We start from the raw sequence: 26,977 nt of genomic DNA on the forward strand, positions 1-26,977 counted from the left end.
CAGAATGTTCAGCAGTTTTTGACCAAAAATGACAGGACTCTGTGCCCCACCATCCCTATTCACCCGATCTCACCCCTGAGTGACTTTTTTTTTGTTTGTTTCCTTGGATGAAAAAAGACCTGAAAGGGAAATGCCTTGGCTGATGTGGAAGAGGTGAAACAAAAAACAGCAGAAGCACTAACAGACATCAAAATTGACGAGTTCAAAAACTATTTTGAGCAGTGGGAAAAAAAGGCTTGATAGGTGTATTGCATTAAATGGAGAGCACTTGGAAGGTGGCTGAAGTTTAAACATGTAAGAATAAAGACATAACTTTTTGTTAAGTAAATTCTGGGGACTTGGGGGGGGTCCTTCCTCATATGATAAAATTCAGATGTTAATAAAAAGTCTCAGAAATAAAAGCAAACAACTTAAATATGAAAAGAATCACTTACCAAAAAAAATCAAACAGCATTCAAAAATGGCCAAAACATTAAAAACCTTTTCAATTTAAGTTAGAAACCAAGCATCACTTATCAAAAAGGCAAATCCAACAAAATAATTAATGACACATCCTCTGAAACCAGACAAATTAGATATAAATTCCAAGCCCATCCCCTTCTGAGCTACGTGACTTTGGGTTAGTAGTTCTTTAACACTGGAGTCTGAAGACAAATGGGGATGATAATAATAGTATCTACATCTCAAGGGGTATTGGAAAACTGTGTATATTAATAACTGCAGTATCTGACACAGTTAAGTACTCAGAAAATGTTATCTATTATTAGTTACTATTTGTATCAAGGGTTTTTAAAGCATCGCTGTGTAATGAATGGAACTTCCCACAAGAAAATGTGCTCTACCTGCAGCAGCCAATGCACCAGGCAGCCGCCGACCACCTGGTGTGGGGCTTAGTGCAACTTAATAAACTGGATATTTTAACTAGCCACAAGTGACTAGTGGCAGTAGTATAAGACAATGCAGATCAAGAAAATGTAGACTATTTGAGATGTTACTTATTTTTCTAAAATACTAAAATTAAAAAGATAATTTGACAACAAAATTAATGTAAAAAAGAAAAATGTAACAGCTAGCCAACTTCAACTAATGGAAGAATAAAAAGCAAATCCCGTCTTCAAAGCACGCATATAAAACTAGACGAAACTGTCACACACACGCACAAGCACACAAACACATACACACGAAAACCACCTGTTTCAGGGAAGTGGGAAACATCTACTATCAGACAAAATGCTAAGTGCTTATTCTACAAACACTGCGCGAGTTTGGGGTAAAAACAGTAGGAGGTACAGCACTGGCCTTTTTGCCTGAGAAGGATCCTATGATTCCCTACTCCCACCCAGACTGTCTGATCTGCAAGATCAGTTAAGTTTATCAGAATACGGACTGACCATAAAAACGGCAGCTTTGCCGCCATATGAGGGAGAATCAACTGGGGGAGGAGAGCACATGTGAAAACAGAAGCTTTGCCAGTGAAAAGTAGGTATCTCGGAAAAGAAGAGCTTTGCTGTCCTGAGGTTAGGTCACAGTTAGAGAGCAAGCAGCAACTGCAACAGAAAATTGAGATACTTAAAACGAGCGAGTCACAGAAGGACTATGATAAAATTCTCCGCATGTACCTAGCCAACTGAAAGAGAGACCCAAGAAAGCCCAGCAAAAACTAAAGGCCAAGTGAGACTAAAAACTGGTTGCAACTTGGAATGTGATTCCAAAACCACAAAGATCACTCATTAGTGGGTATAAGGATAGATACTCAGTCACAACTCCTGCCCAATGCACTGGCTAACCACCAAGCTGTGCAGACACAGGAGAACCCCCAGGAGGCCAGGCCAAACAGTTTTTTTTAAAAAGCCCATATACTGTACAGAAGATGAGATTCCATACTTTAAGTCTAAACAAGTTACTAAAAAATTACCAACAACCTACAGAAATGTAAAATAGAATTCACAGCTGCTACATTATCTTAGATGTTAAATTGTGGAAACATTCAAAGAAACAAAAAAAAAAAAGTGTAACCTAATCTCAGGGGGGAAAAATCAGTCACTAATCAAGTGAGTCCAGAGACTATAATTAGTAGACAAAGATTTCAAAACAGCTATTATAAATATTTCCAAAACTAAAAGAAACATTTCAAATCATAAAACGAAATACGAAGCCTGTACCTCAACATATAGAAAGTCTCAAGAACTAAAAATGATAGTAACAACCTATAAAACTAAAATATACAATGTCCATAATAAAAATTTCATTACACATTTTGGTTCAATAGATAAATTAAAAGTATCCAATCTGAAAGGGGAAAACAGACCTAAAAAAGACACAGATCCTCAGAGTCCACTGAGCTCACATCAAGAATTCCAACTTAAATGTAATGGGAGACCCAGGAGGTGAGTAAGGAGTGGAAAAAGTGAAGAAAGAATGGACAAAAATGTTCCAAACTTCATAAACTACATTAATCTGAAGATCCCAAAGTTAGAACTCCAAATAAGATAAATGCCAAGCGAATCAAACCTAAAGATATCATACTCAGAGTTGAAAGCAAGAAAAAAATAATTCACATACAGATAACAACAATACTATTAACATCTGACTTTCCATCAGAAACACGAGAGGCCAGAAAGCAATTAAACAACATAATTAAAGTACTGAAAGAAGACTATAAACCAAGACTTCTATATCAAGCAAAAATATTCTTCAAAATGAAGGCAAAATAAAGACATCCACAGATAAAAACTGGGACTGTCACGTGTTTATACCACAAGAAATACTTCAGGAGATCCATCGGGCTAAAAAGGACTGAAACCAGACTAACTCAGGTCCACAGGAAGGAAATGAGAAACACCAGAATTGATATGGAAGACATAAAAGACTATTTTTCCTCTGAATTTCTTAAAAAAAAAAAAAAAACAACATGAGATTGTTTAAAGCAATAATCATAATGATGCATTGATAATTTTTTAAACATAAAGAGAATAACAACAATAACAGTACAGAGTATGTGATGGGTCTAATAGTGGAACACAGATGCTATATATTTTTTAACTTTTTTTTTATAAAGAGCATGGATATTCAATGCTCTTTTTTTTAAGATTTTATTTATTTATTTTTAGAGAGGGAAGGGAGGGAGGGAGAGAGGGAGAGAGAGAGAGAGAGAGAGAGAAACATCAATGTGTGGTTGCTGGGGGTTATGGCCTGCAACCCAGGCATGTACCCTGGCTGGGAATCGAACCTGGGACACTTTGGTTCCCAGCCCTTGCTCAATCCACTGAGCTATGCCAGCCAGGGCTTATTTTTTAACTTTTAAAAATTGATTCCAGAAAGAGGGTAAGGGAGGGAGAAAGGGACAGAGAGAATCATCAATGTGAGAAAGAAACATTGATTGGTTGCCTCTTGCAAACATCACAACCAAGGATCAAACCCACAACCCTGGCATGTGCCCTGACCAGGAATCCAGCTGGCGACCTTGTGGTTCATGGGACAACACTCAACCAACTGAGCCACGCTGGCCAGAGCAAGATGCTATATTTTAAGAAAATTAATACAGTATTACCCAGAAGTGGTTTGTGATAAAAGCATGCTCCAATTGCTATAGCAAAAACTGAAAATCCAAATTATAGAGAAAATTTTAAAATACACTAAAAATACTAGGTAACAAAAAATGCTTAGTAAAGCATAGGGCCAAAAGTAAAACTGACATGACCCAGCTATAAAACAAGTAGAAAATGGCCAACCTACATCCAACCATATCATTACTTACATTAAATATAAATAAACTAAGCACTCCAATAAAAAGGAAGATATTATTAGACTGGGTAAAACACAAAATCCAACTATATGCTGTCAAAATAAGCATTTTTAGATTCAAAAACACAACAGGTTGAAAGTAAAAGGAGGTGGAAAGGTACGTCCTGAAAACAGTAACCATAAGAAAGACGGAGTGACTGTACTAACATGGGGGGTGGGGGAAGCTCTCAGATGAAGAACATTACTACTCACAAAGATAAACATTTTGTATGTTAAAGGGTGAATACGTAAGGAATGAGTGAAAATTATAAATGTCTATGCACCTAACAAATACACGAAGCAAAAACTAATATATTAAAGGAGAAATTGAAAAATTCAACAATTTCAGTTGAAGACTTCAACAGTCATCTCTCAGGAACTGATTTTTCAAAAACTGTACCAGCAAGGACACAGAAGCTGTGAACGATATGCTACCCGACTTGACACAACTGACACAGGGACACTGCATTCGGAAACCACGCAATACACATTCTGTTCAAGCACAAAGGGAACATTCTCCAGGACAGATCATTCCTCAGTCCAGAGAAGGGCACACTAAGGCCCACAGGCCAAATCAGGCGCAGTATGTTCCTGTATGGCCCACCAACTAAGAATTAGTTTTTACTTTTAAAGGACTATCAGGTGTCTTTCCTCCTGGCACCAAATATCTAGTATCTCTTCCAACACAGCTTTTCCCACTCTGACACCAAGCGGGTGACCTACAATTCAATTCTGATCCTAACTACCTCTGAGTTAGCATTAGACTCCACGTGTTAAGTCTCGTTCTCAAAGACAGAACCCACTTAAGATGCCAGTCACCATTCAGGGGGTTTCTACAACCCGTTCTTCAAGTCCAGTTATTCACAAGACCAACTCACAGAACTCAAGGAAAAGTGCTTTCCTATTACTGGTTTATTACAGAGGACACAATTCCAGAACAGGCACATGGAAGACATCCATTGGGAGAGGTATAGGGAGGAGTGAGGAGCACAGGGCTTTCACACCCTATCCAGGCACTGCACACTTTCGCCACACACAGATGTCTTCACAGATCCAAACCTCTCCAAACCTCACTGCTTAGAGTTTTTTATGAAGGTTCCAATATACAGGCACGATCAAACTCAATCTCCTGCCCCTCTCCCTACCTTAGAGGTCCAGAAACATTTATCCCCAACCTCTAATCATGTGATTGATTTCTCCTACCAGAGCCCATCCTGAAGATAGGCTCTGGTAGGAGAAACCAGGTCCTGGCTGAGTAGCTCAGCTAGTTAGAGCACTATCCCTATATGCCAGGGTTGTAGGTTCAATCCCCAGTAACAGCACATACAAGAGCCAACCAATAAATGCATAAAGAAGTGGAACAATTACTGGATGGTTTTAATTTAAAAAAAGAAAGGTATCCAGAGGCCCACTAAGAGTCATGTTCTTAGAAGGCTTGCCTCCAGTGCAGCGAAAAGGGGCTTATTATGGACGACAAAGTATGTTCCTTTCGCTCCTATCACCCAGCCTTACACGCTCTCTGTCAGGAACCAGGGACAAAGACCAACAGAGATCTTATGTGCCCTACAAAGCCTAAAGTACATATTGCCTGGTCCTTTCCAGAAATGATAGTTTGCCAACTCCTATGCTAACTGCGACAAAGCTCCCTGGCTGGTCCGGCTGAGTGGACTGAGCTCCTGCCTGCAAACCAAATGTTGGTTCCATTCCCGGTCAGGACATGTGCCTGGGTTGCAGGACAGGTCCTCAGTACAGGGTGTGAGAGGCAACCACACATTAATGTTTCTCTCTCTTTCACCCTCCCTTCCCTCTCCCTAAGAAAATTAAAATAAAATAAAAATTTTAAAAAAGGTAAACCTCAATAATCTGAAAAGGCTTTAAGTCATACATTGTTTTCTTACCAGAATTAAATTTAATTAGAAAAAAAACAAGCAAATCTGGAAAGCTCGAGATATTTAAAAATTTAAACAAACTTCTAAATAACCAATAGGCAAAAGGAGAAATAACAAAGATATGAGAAAATACCGTGAAATGAATAGAAATTAAAACTAACATGTATGTCATAGCATGCAGTGAAAGCAGTGCTTAGGAGCAACAGAACTTTCTCCCGCTGCACCGTCCAGTGTGGTGGCCGCTGGACACAATACTACAGCACACCTCCAATGTGACTTCAGTGACTGAGGTTCTCAACCAATTTTACTTAGCTTCAATTTTTATACTAACAGGACATTAGCCAACATGTGACAACACAGGATTAGAGGAAATTTTATAGCTTTAAAGCTTTAAACAACAACAACAAAGGTCTAAAACCAATGATCTGAACATGCCCCTCAATACAGCAAATCAAATCTGTATAGAATAGAATGAAATAAAGATCAGAGCAGTTACCAATTGTGGGGGGCAGGGGTGCAACCCAAAGATGGTTCTTCAAAAAGACCAACAAACTGACACACAAGTAACAGGACAGAGGAGAAGGTACAACCAGGAAGGTACAACCAGGGAAGGCGCAGCCCGGCCAGTGTAGCTCAGTTGGCTGGACGTCCTTCCAAAGTGAAAGGCTGCCTGACGCTCAGGGCACAGGCCTGGGTTGCAGGTTAACCAACAGATAGATGTTTTTCTCCTGCATAGATGTTTCTCTCTCTTTCTCCCTTCCTTTCCCCACTCTCTAAAATTAGGTAAATAAAAAAAAAAAACCTTTTTAAAAAAGAAAGGGAAGGTGGGAGGGGGAGGGAGGGGCAAGAGACCAAAGATTACCAAAATCAACAGTGCAAGAATAAAACACAGGATTTAAAACAATAGATCCTACAGATAGCAGAAGTATTAAGACAATATTGTGAATGTGTTTAAGCCAACAAGTTAGATAACAAGTCAAATTCCTAGACAACATCAATTATCAAAACTGACTCAAGAAGAAAAAATAGAGAAACTGAATATACTGGCATCAAGTAAAGAAACTGCATTCGTAATTAAACATCTTCTACAAAACAAAGTCCAGGCCCACCTGGTTTCAATGGTGAATTCTCTCAAAGAGAAAAATAACGTAAACCATACACAAACTCTTTAGGAAACAGAGAAGGAAACATTTCACAGCTCATTTTAAGAGGCCAACATCGCCCTGTTACCAAGGACATAAGATGACAAAAGCATCACGAACAAAATGTCACCAGAAAATTACAGAGGGGAGGCAGAGACGTGTTTAGAAGAGGCAACGAGGATCATTCCCAGGATTCTGGTTTAGGAAATGACAGTGATTAGGCAGTAAGGTAGAGCTTATGAAAAGAGGTATAGAAACTGCTGAGATGGAGTCAATTTCAGACGTGGTGAGACTGAGGTGCATCTGAGCCATTCAAGAACAGGCAGTTACGTTAAACAAAAACTCGACTTAACTGAGACTGAATAAGGTAATGTAATGTCTTATTATGAAGTAATGGCCTACCTGACAAGATTATACTCTTAATATCTTCCTGGCCATTATGGTGTTTTAAATTTTAATAATTTAACAGTTTTAAATAATGTAATTACTATTTCATATTTTAGAGATTTGTGATTTTGAGTTGTCACTATATAACCATTTATATTTTCCATGTCTTATTTATAAAAGTTGAATTGGAGGAAGAACATCTTAGCTAAATAACCTTGACTAAGACACTCTGACCTATAATTTTTTCATTTGCAAAAGCAAGTTGTATTGATCATCGCTTCAATTTTTAAAATTAAGTGTTCGCTTAAGACACTGCACTCCCACACTCGTGACATTATTCGCAATAGCCAAGGCATGGCAAAAACCTGAACGTCACCAAGAGATAAACGGATACAGTGATACAATGCCACTTGCAAACAACATGGATGGACCTTTAGGACATTATGCTAAGTGAAATAAGCCAAACAAAGACAATTACTGCATGGTATCATTTGTATGTGGAAGTTAAAAAAAAAAAGTTGAACTCACAAAAACAGAGTGAGAGAGTCGCTGCCAGGGACTGGAGGATGGGGAATAGGAAGAGGCTGGGACGAGGGTTACAAACTCTCTGCTGTGAGGGGAACAAGGCCTGAGGGTGTAAAGGGTAGCAGGGCGACTACAGCTGGTAACACCTTATCGCGTATTTGACTTCTGTTAAAGAGTAGAGCTTAAATGTGCTCACCAGCACAGACATAATAAAATATGTGCGGTGATGGACGTGTTCACTGAATAGATGGGAGGAATTCTTTCACAATGTATATGTATACCAAATCATGACATAAACATCAACATCTTAGAATTCTGTCCATTATATCTCAGTAACACTGGAAAAAGGAGAGGGGGGATCCTCAGAATCTCCACTGCCATGTTTTTTAAAAAATTATTTTGAAAGAGAGCAAGCACAAATTGTTGTTCCACCTTCTTATGCATTCACTGGTCAATTCTTTTACGTGTCCTGACTAGGGATCAAACACACAACCTTAGCTTATCAGAACAGTACTCTAACCAACTGAGCTACCTGGCCAGGGCCTCCACTGCCATGATTTTAAATAAAAGAGACTTTAATTAAGCCAACATTATTTTTAACACCTAAACTACTACACACACACACACACACACACAAAAACCCCTCCTACCCCTCCCTATCAATGGGTAACACCTAGGAGCTGAACTTCTTCTACCCCAACTTAGCAACAACAAAAAGAACAGGTGGTAGGAGCCTGGGCAAGTCATCACTCCACTCCCTACCCCCTTCTCTGGAATGCTAAGGTCCCCGAGGGAGCTGCGATTCCTCTCCTATCCTGCAGCAAAAAGTTGGCATGAGTCATCCCTATTGCTTCCTCCATCCCTGGTGTCAGAGGGGCTCAGTGGAACCAAGCTTAGATGCAACAAAGTTGTCTTAGTATCCAATTTTGTTGGGAAAAACCCAGGGGGAGCTTCAATTCCCTCTCATTCCCTTACAACAAGGCAGTGACAGTCAGCCTTCACTTTTGCTGGTATAGTATCAGCAGAGCCCAAATAGAAGCTGAGCATACACACCCACCTGGCCAGTCAACGTGTCTTCAACAAGAAGACTGCTTACTAAAAAAGATGAAACAGGACCTTGAGTAACAGATACAATAACCAAAATTCAACACACTCAAAAATCACTGTGATATCAAAACCTAGAAAAATTACAATTAATGAGAAAAGACAATTACCCTAAGACAATTTATTCAAGAAAATTTACTAAATCTTGGTTTAAAAAAAATGTCACCCTGGCTGATGTGGCTCAGTGGACTGAGCACAGGGCTGGCTGCACACTGAAAGCTCGCCAGTTCAATTCCTAATCCGGGCACATGCATGAGTTGCAAACCAGGCGGTCCCCGGTTGGGGGTGTTCAGGAAGCCCCATTGATGTTTCTCACACATTGATGTTTCTTTCCATCTCTTCCCCCCTCCCTTTCCCTCTCTCTAAAAATAAATAAAATCTTTTTTTTTTAAATGTCTGTGGGACTTAAGCCACAACCCATTCCCCTCCCCACCAAATCACCATGAAGAAAACAACAGTTCAGGTAGATATGGCCAAAAAGACCTCTCCCACCAGGTCCAAGTCCCCAAGAGGTGGCAGGCCACTAGCATTTCTGATCTCACACAGCTCTGGATTGCAAAAGCTAATAAATTCAAGGCACTGTGGCCAAGAAATCAGGAGCTCCTTCCCCCAGGTACAACAGGACAAGAATACTGGGGCAACTGGCTCACGAGCATGTAGGGCAGAGGTCCCATGCCTAAGGAGATGCAAGTAAGACCAGAGGCTCCTGCACCTCAGCCGGCACCCTCAGCACAGCAAGAAGTGAGTCATTCGCTGGCCCTACCTACAGCTCCAGAGCAGTGGCTCAGAGAATTTGCCCAGAGGGGGAGGTAGACTGTAGAAAGAGAGCTGAAGCTTTTTCCAAGAGAACTGATCTGGAAGAGTATGTAAAAGTTCTAACCTAACTGCATTCTTAAAACGGTGGTGGTGAACAAGAGGAAGCTAGCAGCTCCAAGAGAACAAGTTAAACCACAGGCTAGCTAGCTTACTGTACAGACCCAAAGAACCTAAAAAGAGGCCCTGTTAGGATCATAACAAACCTCAAAAACTAACTTCAAAAACTACCTCTGACAGCAGTTTGAATATAATTACAACAGCCTGGAAAAGTTATGTCCCATAAAACTGTCAAAAACAACAGAGTAACCAGACCACCATTAGCAGAGCCTAACAGCTCCGTGTGATGCCCACAGAGGCAGAGAACTCAACACAGATCAAGGAAATGAGCCCTCCTAAAACCATAGTATTCCAGGGTGACCACTCATGTCCAAGGTTATGCCTTCTGACAAGAGACATCAGAGGCTTCACACTACAGTGCTGCGGCAACTACAGTGAAAAATAAACCTGACCTCACTAAAATGACCCAGTGAAGTTACTAATAAAAAAACAAACAAACCTGGCAGCCCCAGGGACAGGGAGATCTGTACCACAAAAGGCGAAAGTGGAAAGTGAAGACACAAAGGATATCAGACATATGCGGGGGGACACAAAATGGCAGGTATAAATACAACTAGACAGAAACACAGTGAATGTGAATGAATTAAACAACCCAACCAAAAGACAAGAGATTGTCAGAATGGATTTAAAAGAAAAATAGGACCCAACTATACATTGTCTACAAAAGACACAATTTAGATTCAGTATATAAATAGGCTCAAAGTAAACAGGTGGGAAAGATGTATCGCGCAAACAGCCACCATGGGAAAGCTGGACCGGCTCTCAGTTTCAGCAGGCAGAGTAAAGGCCCTCTGAAAACATCTGACCTCCTAATCCTCAGAATCTGTTGAGAAATAAAAGAGCAATGTACAAAACTCAGTTACAGTTTCATGCAGTGAAAGAATACTAACTGTGAAGAAATAATCCAAAAAAATGAAATTAAGGAAATTTCATTCACAAAGCATCAGAAAGAGTGAAATACTCAGAAATAAAAATTTAAAGTGTAAAATATATATTCTGAAAATTATAAAAACACAGTTGAAATAAAGAAGACCTAAATAAATGTTAAGACATCCTATGTTCGTGGATTGGAAGACTTAATATTGTTAAAATAGTAATAGTCCCCAAAACTGACATACAAATTCAACATGATTTCAAAATCCCAGCTGACGTTTTTTATAGAATTGACAAGCTGATGCTAAAATTTACATATATGGGAAGTCAAGGGACCTAGAATAGCTAAAACAATCTTGAAAAATAACAAAAGGGGCAGGGGAGGAGACTTGCTCCCAATTTCAAAACTTAATACAAAGCTACAGTAAGGAAGATAATTGGCTACAATCAAAAGGAGACACATGTAGATCCACAGAATGGAATTGAGAGTCCGGAGATAAAAATTTCAAGTTAGCACTCAGGGTGCTAAGACAATTCAACAGGGAAAGAATAGTACAGCTGACCATTGAACAACATACGTTTAAACTGCACAGGTCCATTTAAATGTGTACTTTTTTTCAATAAATGTATGTGTAATTTTTATTTGGAGAGTTCCTTACTACTATGAAGCAATTATATCAATTACACTAGGCTACCATCAATCATATTGCTGCTTTTTCATTACCAATGCATGAATTATTACACCTGTAAATAAACAGGAATATCTTTTTCACATTATCTTCTCACTTTTTGATGTCTAGTAGTACATATAGCATCTACAGTGTTTTCTACAACATAAGACAATGTGGATGTAGATACTGACAGACAATTCATCTCGTAAAGACACTGTAAGCTTACAGTATTGATAAATACAGTACAGTGCTATAAGTGTGTTTTCTATTTATGACTTACTTTATTAACATTCTCTTTTCTCCAGGTTATTTCATTATAAGAATACAGCACATAAAACATATAAAATACAAAGTGTGTGTAACCTACTATTTATGTTATCAGTAAAGCTATTAGTAGTTCAGTTTTGGAGGAATCAAAAGCTATACCCAGATTTTCAACCGCAGTGGGGGTAAAGGCAAGGGCAGAGGGTTAGTACCTCTAATCTTCACTTTGTTGAACAGTCAACTGAACTGTATTCTCAAAAATTGGTGCTGAGACACTAGATGTCCACATGCAAAATAATGAAGCTGGACCCTACCCTCACATACAAATTTTACACAAAAAATTAACTTGACTACATCATGGATCCAAGTGTAAAAGCTAAACCTGTAAAGCTCTTAAAAGGAAATATAAGAGTACATCTTTGCGACCTGGGGCTAGGGAATGGCTTTTTAGATATGGTATCAAACACGAAAGCATGCACACACACAAAATAAACTGTACTTCACTGAAATTGGACTTCACTGAAATAGGACTTCAGCACAACTTTTGTGCTGCCAATTCTATGAATACAATGAATGCCAATGAGTTCCACACTTAATAATGAATAAAATGGCAAATTTTCTTACATATTTTTTTTTACAATAAAAGAGAAGTTTTTAAAAAATAGCAAGGCATTAAAAATATTTGTGCAACATTAGCCCTGGCTGGCGTAGCTCAGTGTATTGAGCGTGGGCTGCAAACCAAAGTGTCGCAGGTTTGATTCCCAGTCAGGGCACATGCCTGGGTTCCAGGTTCTGTCCCCGGTCAGGGAAATGCAAGAAGCAACAGATCAATGTTTCTCTCTCACATCGATGTTTCTCTCCCTCTTTCTCCTTCCATTCCCCTCTCTAAAAATAAGTAAACTATTTTTTTTTTAAATCCTTCGATAATGGGTGAAAGGCTTAGAGGGTCAAGTTCCATTTCCTCAAAGAAATACAAATAAAATGCAGATGAGAAGATTTTCAACATCACTAGCCATCAAGAAAAGGCAAATTAAAACCACAATGAGATACTACTTCATGCCCACCAGGATGGCACCCATACAAAAGATATAACAACTGTTGGCAAGATTATGGAAAAATTGGGACATGTTGCTAATAGGAACATACTCGTAAAATGGTATAGCCACTCTGAGAAACAGTCTGGCAGCTCCTCAAAGAGTAAATACAGTTACTATACAAACTAGAAATCCCATTCTCATACATACACATAATAAAAGTGAAAACATGTTCATGCAAAAATTTGTTAAAATCATTCATAGCAGCATATTTATAATAGTAAAAAAAAAGGGGGAAACTCAAGTGCCTATCAACTGATGAACAGATAATTAAAATGTGGTATAACCACAAAACAAAATATTATTCAAGCCCAAAAAGAATGATGACCTGCCCTGGCCAGTGTGGCTCAGTTGGTTGGAGTGTGGTCTGTAAACCAAAAGGTCGCCGGTTCAATTCCCAGTCAGGCACACAACTAGGTCACAGGTTCGGTCCCCACTCAGGGTGCATACAAGAGGCAACCAATCTATGTTTCTCTCCCTCTCTCCCCTCTTCCTCAAAATAAATAAATAAAATCTTGGGGGGGGGGGGGGGAATTTTGTGTCAACGTGTGCTACAGCATATACAAACCTTGAAAACTCTGTACTGAATGAAAGAAGCCTGTGACTGAAGACCGCCTACGATCCCATTTATATGAAATGTTCAGAAAAGGCCAATCTGTAAGAGACTGGAAGCAGATCAGTGGTGATGCGAGAGGGTACTGTGGATAAATGGGGAGGGAGCACCAACTGAGTGCGGAACTGTGTGAGGGTGCACAACTCTGTGAATATACCTGAAACCACTGTACACTTCAATTGTGTGAACTGTATTACCTGTGAATTACACCTCAATAAAGTCCTCATATTTTTTAAAGAACAGCTATACTAAGATCAAATAGATTTCAGAACAAAAAACAAAATATCTCCAAGATACATTTTTAAATGAAAAAATTAAATGTGGCTATTTACATAATAGAAAAATGGGTTTTATTTGCATTTACATACAGTCAGGTCTCATTATTTACAGTAGTTATGTTTGATTAAGTTGCTACAAAATATAAATTAGCAGATATTAAACCATCACTAGGGGAAATTCGAGGTTGGTTCCTGCAAGACACTGGCACATTTTCATCTACCAATCAAATATAATCTTTTTTATGTGTATTTCTTAAACACAATTTAATATGTATTCTAGATTTACTAACACTGAAATCAAGCCATCAGCACTGTAATTCCAGTAACAATGTAAGTGCCTTGAATAAAGCTTATCTAACATGTATTTTCTCCATAAAGTATACATAGTCTTCTTGCACCTAGAAACTCTACACAGCACTTCAGCTCTACGTTCAGCTCTACGTTTGGTCATTTTAAACAGTGAAATCAACAAAATGTACAAAAATGAGAAAAACGTGGCACAAAGTAGAGATACGAAGGGTATTAATTTCCAACATGAGAGATGAGGGAAGGCAGAGCATCACCTTGCTCCCCCTCAGCTGGGAAGGCATGCATTGGGTGACTCAAGTACTTGCCATTTTGCACATGCCCACAAATAAAAAAATGCCACAATGATTGATTTTAGGGTTACATATTAATTTTAGTGAGTAGGTGAATTCTAAAACACAGAACCACAAATAATGAGAAATGATTCTATATAGTTTTAAAATCTCTAGAAGAGAAAACAATTTTAAAGTATTTTTTATTGTGGCAAAATAAAGTTTAGCATTTTTACCATTTTCACATATCTCATTCTGTAGCAATAATTATTCAGAATGCAGTGCACCCAAACTGTTTTCCACAATGGCAGCACATTTTACATTCCCACAAGCCATGTTCAAGGGTTCTAATTTTTCCACATCCTTGCCAACACTTTTTGATTTTTTCATTAGAAACAACCAAGAAGTGGTATCTTGTGGTTTTCATTTACATCTCTAATAACTAGTGATCCTCAACATCTTTTCATGTGCTATTGGCCACATGTACATCTTCATTCATTCATTCAGTCAGTCAGTCAATCATTCATTTTCAGACAGAGGGGAAGAGAGGGAGAGAAACATCAATGTGTGGTTGCCTCTCACTCGCCCTCTACTGGGACCTGGCCTGCAACCCAGGCATGTGCCCTGACTGGGAATCAAACCAGCAACCTTTTGGTTCGCAGGCCAGTGCTCAATTCACTGAGCCACACCAGCCAGAGCAAAGAGAAAAATATTTAATTTGGATATTAGCGTTCTAATAAACCACAAGTGGGATGACAGGCCACAGTGGTCTAGAATTTTTATCTGGCAGTCAATGTGAGGCTTTGGCATCAGAAAGCACAGTAAGTATTTTCTGCTTTGTGGGCAAAGACAGTATCAAGAGTACTGTGTAGGTATGGATGTAAAAAAGAAAAGAAACTTCCAACTTTCATTCACAAAATTCATAATAATAATCTAGTAAATATTGTTGTAATACAAATCTACTAATAAGAATGATGAGATTCTTTGGACAAGATAATGTTTTACTTAACTGGGAGGATTTAATTAACTCATCATCACTGAAGAGTTTTTCCTTGCCTGGATAACAAATAATCCATGCAAAAACTAACCTTGATTTCTTTTTTTTTTAATTTTTAACAAAGTCTGCTGTGATGAGATAATCCATTTTAAATTTTCTAATTTCTCTGTCCATTGCTTTCCTGTGAGTTGGGAATATCATGACTAGTACTTAATCTGGTATTGTCCATATGCTGTACTGTTATGTAAACAAGTAGATATACAGCTATATAGAACTATAGTAAAAGTGAGTAATAAACATTTTGCCAACTAATTCAAAAAAGAAATAACTCACACCCCACTGTGCATTAAAAGCAGGATGTGAAATTCACTTTTCTTATTTCGAATGATAGGTATGCACCGAACATTAAAATATTTTCGTGAATGTCATGCTACAGCCATACATATATGTCTATTAAGTTATTACCGCATCATTTTAATTTCTAGTGCGCCAAAACGCAGTGCAAAGCAATGAGTACCACATACAGTCTTCATCACAACTATTCATTTTGCCATTGCAACATGAAAGCAGTCACAGATAATACATAAAGAAACGAGCATAGCTGTGTCCCAAAAATGTTACTTATGGCCCTGACCAATGTGGCTCAGATGGTTGGGCATCGTTCCACAAAGTGAAGGGTTGTCCGTTCAATTCCCATGCAGGGCACGTGCCTGTGTTGTGGGTTTGTTCCTGGTAAGGGTATGTATGAGAGGCAACCAACTGATGTTTCTCTCTCACACTGACATTTCTTTCCCACTCTTTCTCCCTCCCTTCCTCTCTCAAAATAAAATCTTTTTTTAACTGTTATTTATAGCACAGATTTTAATGTCATATAATTTTTACATGCCACAAAATATTGTTTTGATTTTTTCAACCGTTTAAAGATATAAAAATCATTATCCCATAAGCTATATAAAACCAGGCAGCAGGCTAGATTTGGCCCATGGGCCTCAGTCTGCCAACCCCCCTCAGTGATCTAAAGTGAAGTTCAACCATAAACAAGTACAAAGCCTCCAATCAGCATTTGCTTGCCTCACTCAAATGGGTGAGTACAAGGATTATCTAACAGTTGAGGAAGCTCAAAAAGGAGCAAAAAAATTCGCATAAAAGAAAAAAAGATTAGAAAACAAAGTCAAGGAGATTTTCAAAATGTGAGTTGAATAAGAAAGCAAAAAGAGAAGGAAAACAGAAGAGAAAAGGTAGGAGAGAGAGTATGAACTCAAAAGTACCAACCTCAAAACAGAAACAGTTCCAAAAGTGTCTGGGGGGATGTGGAGGGTGAGGGAAGAAGGGTATCCTTATAAAAAAATTTTTTTTTAAAGATTTTATTTATTTACTTTTAGAGAAGGGGGAAGGGAGGAAGAGAACGAAGAGAAACATCAATGTATGCCACACACAAGTTTAGTTGCCTCTCACATGCACCCAACCGGGAACCTGGCCCACAACCCAGGAATGTGCCCTGACTGGGAATCAAACCAGCGGCCTTTCCATTACAGGCTGGCGCTCAATCCACTGAGCCACACCAGTAAGGGCTAAAAATTTTTAAGTTTAAAATGTGTTACTACAAACAAAGATCACAAGACTAACAGAAAACAGTGAACTATTAAAAACAATGGAAGGGGAAAACAAATCAATAGAAGCACATCACTGTGTTTCAGAACAAGGATAAAGAGATTAAAAGGTTCCAGGAAGAGTAAATAAAAACAATCAGACTAGTATTGGCAATACTAATTTCTTTGAGACTCTGCAAGAGAGCTTTCCTCAAAGCTCTGAGGGAAAAAATACATTCAACCTAGAATTTCATATTCAGTCATGTTACTATCATTTAAGCAGAAGAGTAAAATAAAGAGAACTTTGAAAATGCAAAGGCTCAGAAATTTTATTCTCAGCAACAGTGAGGATGTGCAAACAGGGTAGTGAACCGAGAATGGAGAAGATGTGGGAGACTAGAGCTTATGCAAAGTAGGTAGAACCACGATTCTTCATAAAGCAGGCCCGAATTACACTCTCAGAAGGGTGCATAAGCAAATAAAAGTAGTAAATTTTTTTTAATCTGACCAATAGCTCAGAAATAAAATTGTCACTGCCTTAATTCAGAGTGAGGAAAGAACTTCCCTCCTGAGAATTTCCAAACACAGGCCAGCCTACAAAGTAAACCCTAAATCAACCTATGCCAGTTCTAAGAAAGACCAACCAAACTTAATTTCAGTGATTTTGTGTTGGTGGCACCTGAAAGAAGCAAAGACAAAACACTCTTTGGAAGCAAACCAGCTGACCGGATTCATACATAAAGTCCTGGTAAACATGATTACCAACAAAATCTATAAAACATTGGAACACACCATCTACCATACCATGATCAAGACTAGGCAGAAGCTAGACCTGGCTGGTACAGCTCAGAGGATTGAGCATGGGTTTATGAGCCAAAGGGTTTCTGGTTCAATTCCCAGTCAGGGCACATGTCTGGGTTGCAGGCCAGGTCCCTAATACCTGGCATGCAAGAGGCAACCACACATTGATGTTTCCCTCCCTCTCTTTCTCCCTCCCTTCACTTCTCTAAAAACAAATAAATAAAAATCTTTAAGAAAAAAAGATGAGGCAGAAACTAGAAGTAGTAAAATAAGACTTCAAATACCTCAGATGATGGAATTATCAAATACAAATATAAAATTAATATACTTTAGATATTTAAAATGTAAAATGAAAAATGAGAAGACAAAGCAAACACAGCTAAGTGTAGTTTGAGACAAACCATTTACATTAAAAGTAAAAACATAAAGTACAGCCCTGGCCCGTGTGGCTCAGTTGATTGGGAGCATCAGCCTGTAACTGAAAGATGATTGGTTTGATTCTGGTCAGGGCACACACCTAGATGCTCCTGAGCTTACAATGGAGTTATGTCCCAATAAACCCACTGTAAGTATAAAACATTAAGTTGAAAATGCTTTTAATCTACCATGCATCATAGCTTAGCCTGACCAATTTCTACCAAATGGATATTGCTTACATGCCATGGTATGGTAGAAAAATCGTTTAAGTCACACTATGGAAAAGTCAGGGACCCTGTGTATACAGGAATAACTCAAAAAGATGTGAAAGAACTTTCTAGGGGAAAAGGCTACATAATATTGAAAACTAGAAGATTTCAGTAAATGGTAAGGCATACAATGTTAATGAATAGGCAGACACCAAACTGTAAAGAAAGAATGTTCTCCCAAATTTATCTATATATGCAAAGCAATTCCAACAAAAATACTGACAAGTTTTTTTAATGAACTTTCACAAGATGATTCTAAAATGTGTAAGAGCAAAAAGTCAATATAAGTCAAAATAATCTCGATGATGAATAAGGTATACATGGAGAGGAATGAAATTACCTTAATGAACACAAGCAGACTTCATTTTACCGTGCCTTGCAAATTTTGCCTTTTCTACAAATTGAAGGCAAGACCCTCCACCAGCAAAAGATTACAACTCACTGAAGCTCAGATGATCATTAGTATTTTTAAGCAGTATTTTTAATTAAGCTGTATGTATATTGCTTTATTAAACACAATGCTATTGCATACTTAAAAGACTACAGTATTGTGTAAATACTGTAAATGCACTGGGAAACCAAAAAACTTGTGATATTCGCTTTACTGCGGTGGTCTGGAACCAAACCCGCAATAACTCCAAGGTATGCCTGTTACAAAGTTTCCTGTAGCTTTATAACAGACAATAAAATCAGAAAAATTGAGGGGGGGGTTAATAAAAAAAATACACCTGTCATATACCAAAAGACAACGCTCTACAGAGTAAAAAAAGTCAAGTGTATTAGTTATCTATTGCTACGTAACAAATTACCCCAAAACTTAGTGGCTTAAAACAGTAATTCATTAGCTCTGTTTCTTAGAGTCAGGAATTTGGAAGTGACTTGGCAAGTGGCTCTGTCTCTGTGCCTCTCAGGAGGTTGCAGTCAGGTGTCAGCCAGGACCACAGTCATCTGAGAGCCTGACCATGCTACAGGATCCATCCAGCTCCAAAGTGCCTCACTCACATGGCTAGCAAGTTGGTGCTGGAAGTCGGCAGAACGTCTCAGTTCTTCTCTACATGGGCTTTTTTATAGGACTGCTGGAATAGCAGTTGTTTTTACCGACAACACAGGATCCAAAGAGTTAAGAGTAAAGCTGTATGCCTTTAATGGCCTAGCCTCAGAAGTCACTGTTAATTCTGCCGTAGTCTCTTGGCCAGACCAGCCAGTCACTGTAGGCAGAGACTACAGAAGGGCGTGAATACCAGGAGGAAGGAACATGGGCATCTGGAGGCTAGCTACCACACCAAGCCACGGTAGGCTCAGAATAAATTTTCAGCTTACGTAACTAACAAAGGATCAGTATATGGGACTTACCAAGAATCCTTATAAATCAAAACAAAAAATATAAACAAGCTAAAAAACAATAGAAGACACAGGGACAAGCAATTCAGAGAAGCAGCAACATAAATCACATATAATCAGCATTCAAAAGTGTTATTTATTAGTACCACATTAATTCATGCTATTTACCCATCACTAAAGCACAGACTTCAAATATTTCTCTAAAAATAATCTACTTATATTCATTCATCCTTGGTCTTTTTCCCCTCTTTCCCTTGGGACCAATGTCCATTCTAGAAGCTGACTCCCTAGTAGGTAGTTTGTGGCCACAGAAGAAACATAGGTTAATTTATCCAATACTATAAGCTCAACCTCCAATCTCGGACTCAGGAAAAGTAAAATGATACAACCCAGTGAACCAGTCTTAATGTGTGGGGTAGGGGGGAATAAGAACTACAGTGAGGAATTTATAAAAGGTCAACCAGTTATTAAGCACTTTTTCCACCTTTACGTTCTTTTTAGCAAGCTCTTTATAAACTGTAATGGGTACCCCAAGATGAAGAACTCTAAATGTACAAATCTGCAACCTTCTACTATTCCACGGTCTGACCACCCTCCCAATGACTCTACATTATCGTTTTTGGATTGTCCTTTATGAGAGCAGGTCTCAAACTTTTTCATCTCAAAATCCTTCTTTTCCTCTTAATAATTGAGAATCCCCAAGAGCTTTTATTTAGATGGGTTTTACCCATCATTATGTACAGTATTAGAAAAAATTTAAAATATTTCATTAATACTTTAATTTGTTGCCCTGGCTGGTGTGGCTCACTGGAATGAGGGCCAGCCTGTGAACCAAAAGGTCTCCAGTGCAATTCCCAGTCAGGGCACGTGCCTGGGTGGTGGGCCAGGCCCCAAGGGGTGCGCGAGAGGCAACCACACTCCGATGTTTCTCTCCCTCCTTCTCTCTCTCTAAAAATAAAATCTTTTAAAAAACATTTCAATTTGTTAATAGTTTTATTTGAAATTAAATATTGTTTTAATTTATTTAAAAATAAATGCATGACCTGCTTAAATATTAGAAATAACTATATTTTCTGAAACAAAAAAGTGTCTTTTTAATAAAGAGAGACACTTTTAAAATGTTTAAATCTCTCTTTAATGTCTGCTTTAATAGATGACTAAATCTGTTGTGATGGGTTGTTTTATTTGAAGAATACGAAGAAAACCTGGCCTCACACAGCTGTGTATTTAAGAAAAGGGCAAAGTATTTTAGTAGCCTTTTCGGACAAATATGTGGCCATTCTTGGATATAATAAAAATATATAAGTGTATTTATTTTTCTTTTTTTTTTTTTAGAGAGAGAGAGGGGAGGGGAGAAAGAGAGGAAGAGAAATACTGATGTGAGAGAGAAACACTGATCAGCTGCCTTCCGGATGAGTCCGATGGAGACCCAGCCAGGGACCAACCCTGCAACTCAGGCATGTGCCCCGACTGGGAACCAAACCGCGACATCCTACCAACTAAGCCATACCAACCAGGGCAAAAAGCGTATTTATTTCTTAAATGTCTGCTGCAGTGTGGAACGTCAAACCATACTGATACCTTTTACTTCTTTTATATTAAAATCTACTGGTCTATTTTGCACTTTACACCTTTTTTCTACACGTGATTTTGTAATATCATGCATTTTGGTCATCTAGAAAATACTAGTTCACTATGTTAACACTTCACCAAACAATATTCCAGAAAAAAAGTGCTATCACTACCAATCTCATCATAAATGCCTTTAAATATACTGAGAAGTTGTCAAGCTCATGGCAGCAGATAAAGTTTTCGAAGATTCTAATTTTCATTTAAAAGTTCCATACCTCCCTCTTAATTTTGCTACAACCCTACTAGTTCTCTTGAAAAATAAAGCATTTAAGAAAAAGAAAAAAGTACTCAGAAAAAGCCTTTCTCAGGAGGCAACACGTGAAGTGAGGAGCCCTTCACTCAAGAACTTACTCAGTGTTCATCAAAATCACCTAGAGGCGTGTTAAAACAGACCGCTGCTCAGAAGGCCTGCAGCGGGCACAAAATTTCATTCTTAACAAGATCACTGGTGATACTGATGCTGCTGGTCCAGAAGCTACACTCGGAGAACCATCTATCTACAGGGATCAGCTAAAGAACGTGAACAACTTCGGTGTGCTAGGGGGACAGAAGAAGGTCAGTCAGAAGGGAGGGAAACGTACCTGTCATTGTTTCTGAGCCACTTAAGATGAAAAACTACCAGCTCTGGCTTCCCAGACCAGAGATGGAACCACAAGTTGTTCAATAAAACCTTGCATTTGCAAAGCATTTCACAACTTACACAAGCATTTTCACATGTATTATTTAATTTGACTTAGTGAGATGTAAGTGAAGGACTATTAGCTACATTTGAGAGATAAACTGAAGGACAGAAACATTATGAACCTGAGGGAACCGGAAAGCAAGTGGCAGAACTATGTTCCCCGACTCCAAATCCAGTGTTTCTTCCAGAAGAGCATGCTCACTTTTTTAAAGAGCAAAGCAAAAGAGGTAGCAGGAGTTAATACTAACATTATGTTCTAAACTCCTTGCCTAAAAACATGGTGGCCGCCAGACTTCACTTGTTCTAGATACTGGTCAGAGTGCAGTATTTCCTCAAGACTAACAGTACTTACACCCATCTACTTATTTCTCCTACTTCAAAACAAAGGATGGAGAAATGAAGTGGGAATTTACAGACTTATTCTCTCACCTGCACAAATATCAGAGAGCCAACAGCATTACCTCAGTCCCTCCGCCACAGCAGTGAAACCCAATTTTCATCCTGTGCTCCCTCTAAACCTCTCACCTAATCCAGGTTCCCAAAAGAACACTGAATCCCAAATGTCTTACTGCACTCATGAGGCCACAGGCAGTTACCTGCACACCCATTATCTGCCTTCTATACGCCCATTACTGTTTACTATCTTCGCCATCAATCAAGCCCTTCCCTTATTCTTACCATCCTTTCCTGCATGTTTCAATACCTGAAAACCAAAATATCTAACACTGAAAAATTATATCACCCCCCCCCCACCACACACACACACAACCTGTTCTGTGCCTGAATTACTTTATTTGCATTAACAGCACTGCCACTCATCCAACAAGAAACCTGGAACTCCAGGCCCTGGCTGGGTGGGTAAGTTGGTTACAGCGTCGACTCCATACACAAAGGTTGCAGTTTCCATCTCCCGTCAGGGCACACACAAGAAGCAACCAATGAATGCATCAATAAGTGGAACAACAACTCTCCCCCCTGCCCTCTCAAAAAGCAATAAATAATTAAATTTAAAAGCCTGGAACTCTCAATGCTCTTATCTCCATTACCATGGCTACTTACAATTAGTTACTACTAATACATTGGCTGCCATTTCATTAATAATCATCATGTACTGGTCACTATACATACTTTATTCTATCAATGAAATAACTCCATGAGGAAGGTAATTCTGTCCTTGTTTCACCAACGAGAGAGAAAACTTAGACAAAGAAAAATTAATCTGTCCAAGTCACAAGCAGGAAGTGACAAAGTAAACATCTAAACTCACATATGTCTCCCAAAGTCAATCCCATTACCCTGAAGCAAAATGCTTCCTTCTTCAGTACAGGACAGCAGCCCTTCACTACCTATCCCCTAGTTTCTCACCTAGATTACTTCCAGGAATCTCCTAACTGGGCCTGCCTCCAGCCTAGCCTTCTTCTACCCTTCAATGTGCCAAAGTGCTTCAGAATTCCCTTCAGTCTACACTGCACAGGATACACCACCCTACAGGACAAATCCCAAATGCTTTTGTGCAGATCCACAAACCCTTATTACTTGCAGCTCCTAACCTCAAAAGCTTTGTGAATTTTTTTCATAAATTTGTAACAAAACCCACCCTGAATTGTGGAAGGCTATTTATTGTCTACCCTATTAGCATGATATTTGTATGTTTCACTACAGAAATATTGTGTTTGATGATGTGTTGTTAACCCAGACCCTGCTGGGGCATTAAAGACTTTACCAGGAAGAAATATTTCCAAACTACTCAGAAGGGTTTCAGATAAGGGATTGCCCTCAATCTAACCTGATTTCCACCAATCACCTCACACATCCCTTAAATGCAGGGATGCGTAAGGTGCCCTGTGAGTTACCTTTCAAGAAACCTGCCCAAGGGTGTTCTGTTCAGTAAGTTTCCCTGACCTTCTCTAGATTGCGCCACGCCATTGCAGCAAGCACCCACCTCTACTGCTATAGGTTCTGTATTTGTTTCCCTTAGACGGTGAATAAGCTCAATAAGAATTTCATTCAATCCTACAGTGTCCGGAACACCAGGGGCTCATTAATGCACAGTGAACTGAAATTCAGGCCCAGCTCTCCCGAATTTCCAATTCCCTTCAAAGTTCATTTCTCCTTCACCCCTAAACCTTAGTATTTTTCCCTAACCATGCAGGCCTCTCAGGGCTATTTCCCTACCAGAGTTTCTCCTTCCCAATGTCATCTTAAAATTACTTTCTACCAGACGCCTCCTCTTAACCCCAAAGTCTCCAATGCCCTTTCTCCTCTATTTAATCCCTAGTCCTTCTACCCTCTAGTCTTGAACAGGTCAAGTCCTCTCCACTAGGACAATTCCCCCTCACAGCCCTCATCTCTTACCTACTCCCTCCGCAACACCTCTCCCAGCTCTGGGCCTTCCCACCCGAAGCGCTTCCCACCAGCCCTTTCCCAGACCCCTCTCCTCTCCGAACCTGCGCCCTCCCCGAGTCCACGCCTTCCCGGCGTGTATCCGCACCGCACAAACCTCCCCTGGAGCGATGTCCCCTCCCCCAGTCTCCCGCAGCTGGCACCCCCTCCCTCCACCGTCCTCGTATCTCCGGCGGTCCAGCTGCTCTGGAAACTGTCCCAGGGGCCGTGTCTTTCACCTCACCACCCTCGAGACCGCTCCGCTCGGAGCAGCCCCGGGCCCGAGCACCTCCTCCGTCCCCAGCTCCTCCTCGGCCCCCGTCAAGCCCCTTCAGCCCAGACCTCCGGCAGGGCCTCCAGCTCACCTTGCTGGATGTCGCCGTTGCTGCCCCCCGGGATGGGCACGTTGAGCTGGCGCTCCGGCTCCGGCAGGCAGCGCAGGCAGAAGGAGTGAAGACAGGGCAGCAGCTTGGGCTCCGCCTCACGCCGGCTCTGCAAGCTCTGCTGACACACCGCGCAGGTGTCCAGGAGCGAGGCTGGAGGTCCGAGAGGCGGCCCCGCGGAAGGACCTGGAGCGGGAGCCGAGGCTGGAGCTGGGGCCGGCGTCAATACCGCCCCCCCGGGAACCGCAGGGCCCACGGAGGCCGCAGGGGCCGAAGCGGCCGGGGCCGAGCCTGAGGAGGCCGCGGCCACCCCCCCGTCGTCGGGCCGGGCCGCGCTGCTCTCCGCGTCGGCCCTGCCGCCTTCCTCCTCCTCCTCCTCCACAAGCACCGCGGCGAGAGGCGGCTCCGCCTCCTGCGCCGCGGGCCCGACGGCCCCGGCAGTTACCGGCGCACTGCCGCTGCCCCCGCCGCCGCTCTCAGCCTCGCCGCCGCCTTTGTTTTCCGCCATGTTTTCCTCTTTGAACCCGCCGGACCGCCCCGCGCCGCCCGCCGCCCGCGCCGCCACCGCCCCCAGCCCCAGCCGCAGCCGCAGCAAGAAGAGCGGCCGCCGAGAGCGAGCGAGCGAACGAACGGACGAGAGCGCGCGCGCACGCGGCGCCCCCGCCCTCGCGTCGCGCTGTGGGAGAGGGGCGGGCGCGGCGCGCGCACGTACGTAGGACGTCCTCAGAGGGAGGCGGGAACTCAGGGCGCGGTTGCGAAGCTGTCCTCGCCGCCCCTCCGCCCTGCGGTCCCGCGGCTTGCGTTGCGGCGCGGTGGTTCAGCTGGCTTTAAAAGCCAGAAAGCATGGGGCGCCGCACTACTTTTGGCTGGGGGTGGTTATGAGTTGGGACGTGGAGGTCGAGCTGGGAGAAGAGTGGAAAGGATGGCGAGTAGGAGGCCAGAACTGGTTCCCGCAGAGCGAGCGTCTCCCGGGCGGCGAGGTCCCCAGACGCGGGCGGGTCTCCGCAGAGACGTCACTTGCACGGTCGGATGCCCGCGCCTCCGGCTCCGAGGTGCTGACCTCCTGGGTCTCTCTGCTTTAACCGGCTGCGTTCCCTTGAGTGGTTGTTCCTCAGGGGAGCAGTTAAGGGGGTTGCTTGCTTGCTTTTTTTGAACTGGAGGCCTACCAGAAATAAACTCAAAAGACCTGGTGAGGAAGAAACTCTTTTATAGCTGTGTTTAGATTCTTAAGGTAGCTGATTCTCAGACGTGGCTTCGTATCAGAAAACCAATCAACTGAGGGCTCTTTCCGAGCTAGAGAGACAGATAGCAGGACCACACCCCAGACCTGCATCAGGAAGTGGGGAAGCTGAAGGATGTTGAAAAGTCACTTGGTCTGATTGCTATGTGCGTCAGTTTGCGGAGTCACCAATGTTAGGGATTACGAATGCCCTAACAATGTTGGTAACAAGCTTTCAGAAAGGTTGTCTTTATTCGAGAAACAAGTACTCTGGGGATTGTTATGTAATGCAGCAATTGTTTTTATGTTGGGATCATGAAGTGCTTTTGTGTTCTGACAGTGTTCCCCCAAAAATTTACTCTTTGGGCTGATGCGTAAATCCTTAAGGGAAATCACCCAGAAACATTTTTGTTTGTTCGAAAATATTGACCTCTGCTATGTATCGATAGTGTTTTAGAGACTTTTAGATAACAGCAGAGAACAAAAAAGGTCCTTGCCTTCAAGGAGTTTCCACATAATGAAGAATGGAGTGAAAGACTAAATTACTAAAATCAATTAGGTCTATTCTTGTTTTAACTAGCCTAGGAATGTAAACTTTTGAACGTTGCAGTCCTGCAGCAATGCCTGGATATTCATCAGACCTCCAGATAACCCCCTGAAGGATTCATCAGTGTGGACTGCCTGACATCTATCTGACTGATAACCATCCTGGACCAATCTTAGGGCTAAGAACACAGGACTCATTATACTCCAGAATGCACTTTTTTTGGGGGGGGGGGGGATATTTTAAGAGAAAGGGAGGGAGAAAAAGGAAGAAAAACATCAATGTGTGGTTGCCTCTTGGGTGCCCCCAACTGGGGACCTGGCCCACAACCCAGGCATATGCCGTGACTGGGAATCGGACTGGTGACCCTTTGGCTCCCAGTCCAGCACTCAATCTGCTGAGCCACACCAGCCAGGGCAAGCATTCACTTCTTATTATAAGAACTCAACTTTTCTTTCTTCTTCAGAGCACTTCTGGTTTTTTCCTAGTTGTGCTTCCCATTTGCAAACCTTAAGACCCTTGAATAAATCTATCATTTATTTCTAGCCAAAGCCTCCAACTCTTTGAGTTTGTTTGACACTAATGGG

General features: G+C 40.9%; 1 protein-coding gene across 2 annotated transcripts in view; it reads right to left on the minus strand.

The window, feature by feature from the left end:
- TRIM33 (tripartite motif containing 33) overlaps positions 1-25,176 on the minus strand; it is a 97,774-nt gene extending 72,598 nt beyond the window's left edge. For both annotated transcript variants that reach the window (XM_028502697.2, XM_028502696.2), the window contains exon 1: positions 24,610-25,176. In XM_028502697.2, the coding sequence (XP_028358498.1) occupies positions 24,610-25,135 (526 nt within the window). In that variant the 5' untranslated portion in view covers positions 25,136-25,176. The remainder of the gene's footprint in view (positions 1-24,609) is intronic.
- Between the last annotated feature and the right edge of the window lie 1,801 nt (positions 25,177-26,977).

The sequence above is a fragment of the Phyllostomus discolor genome, chromosome 14 (assembly GCF_004126475.2).
Source record: "Phyllostomus discolor isolate MPI-MPIP mPhyDis1 chromosome 14, mPhyDis1.pri.v3, whole genome shotgun sequence".
NCBI classification, from domain to species: Eukaryota; Metazoa; Chordata; class Mammalia; order Chiroptera; family Phyllostomidae; genus Phyllostomus; species Phyllostomus discolor.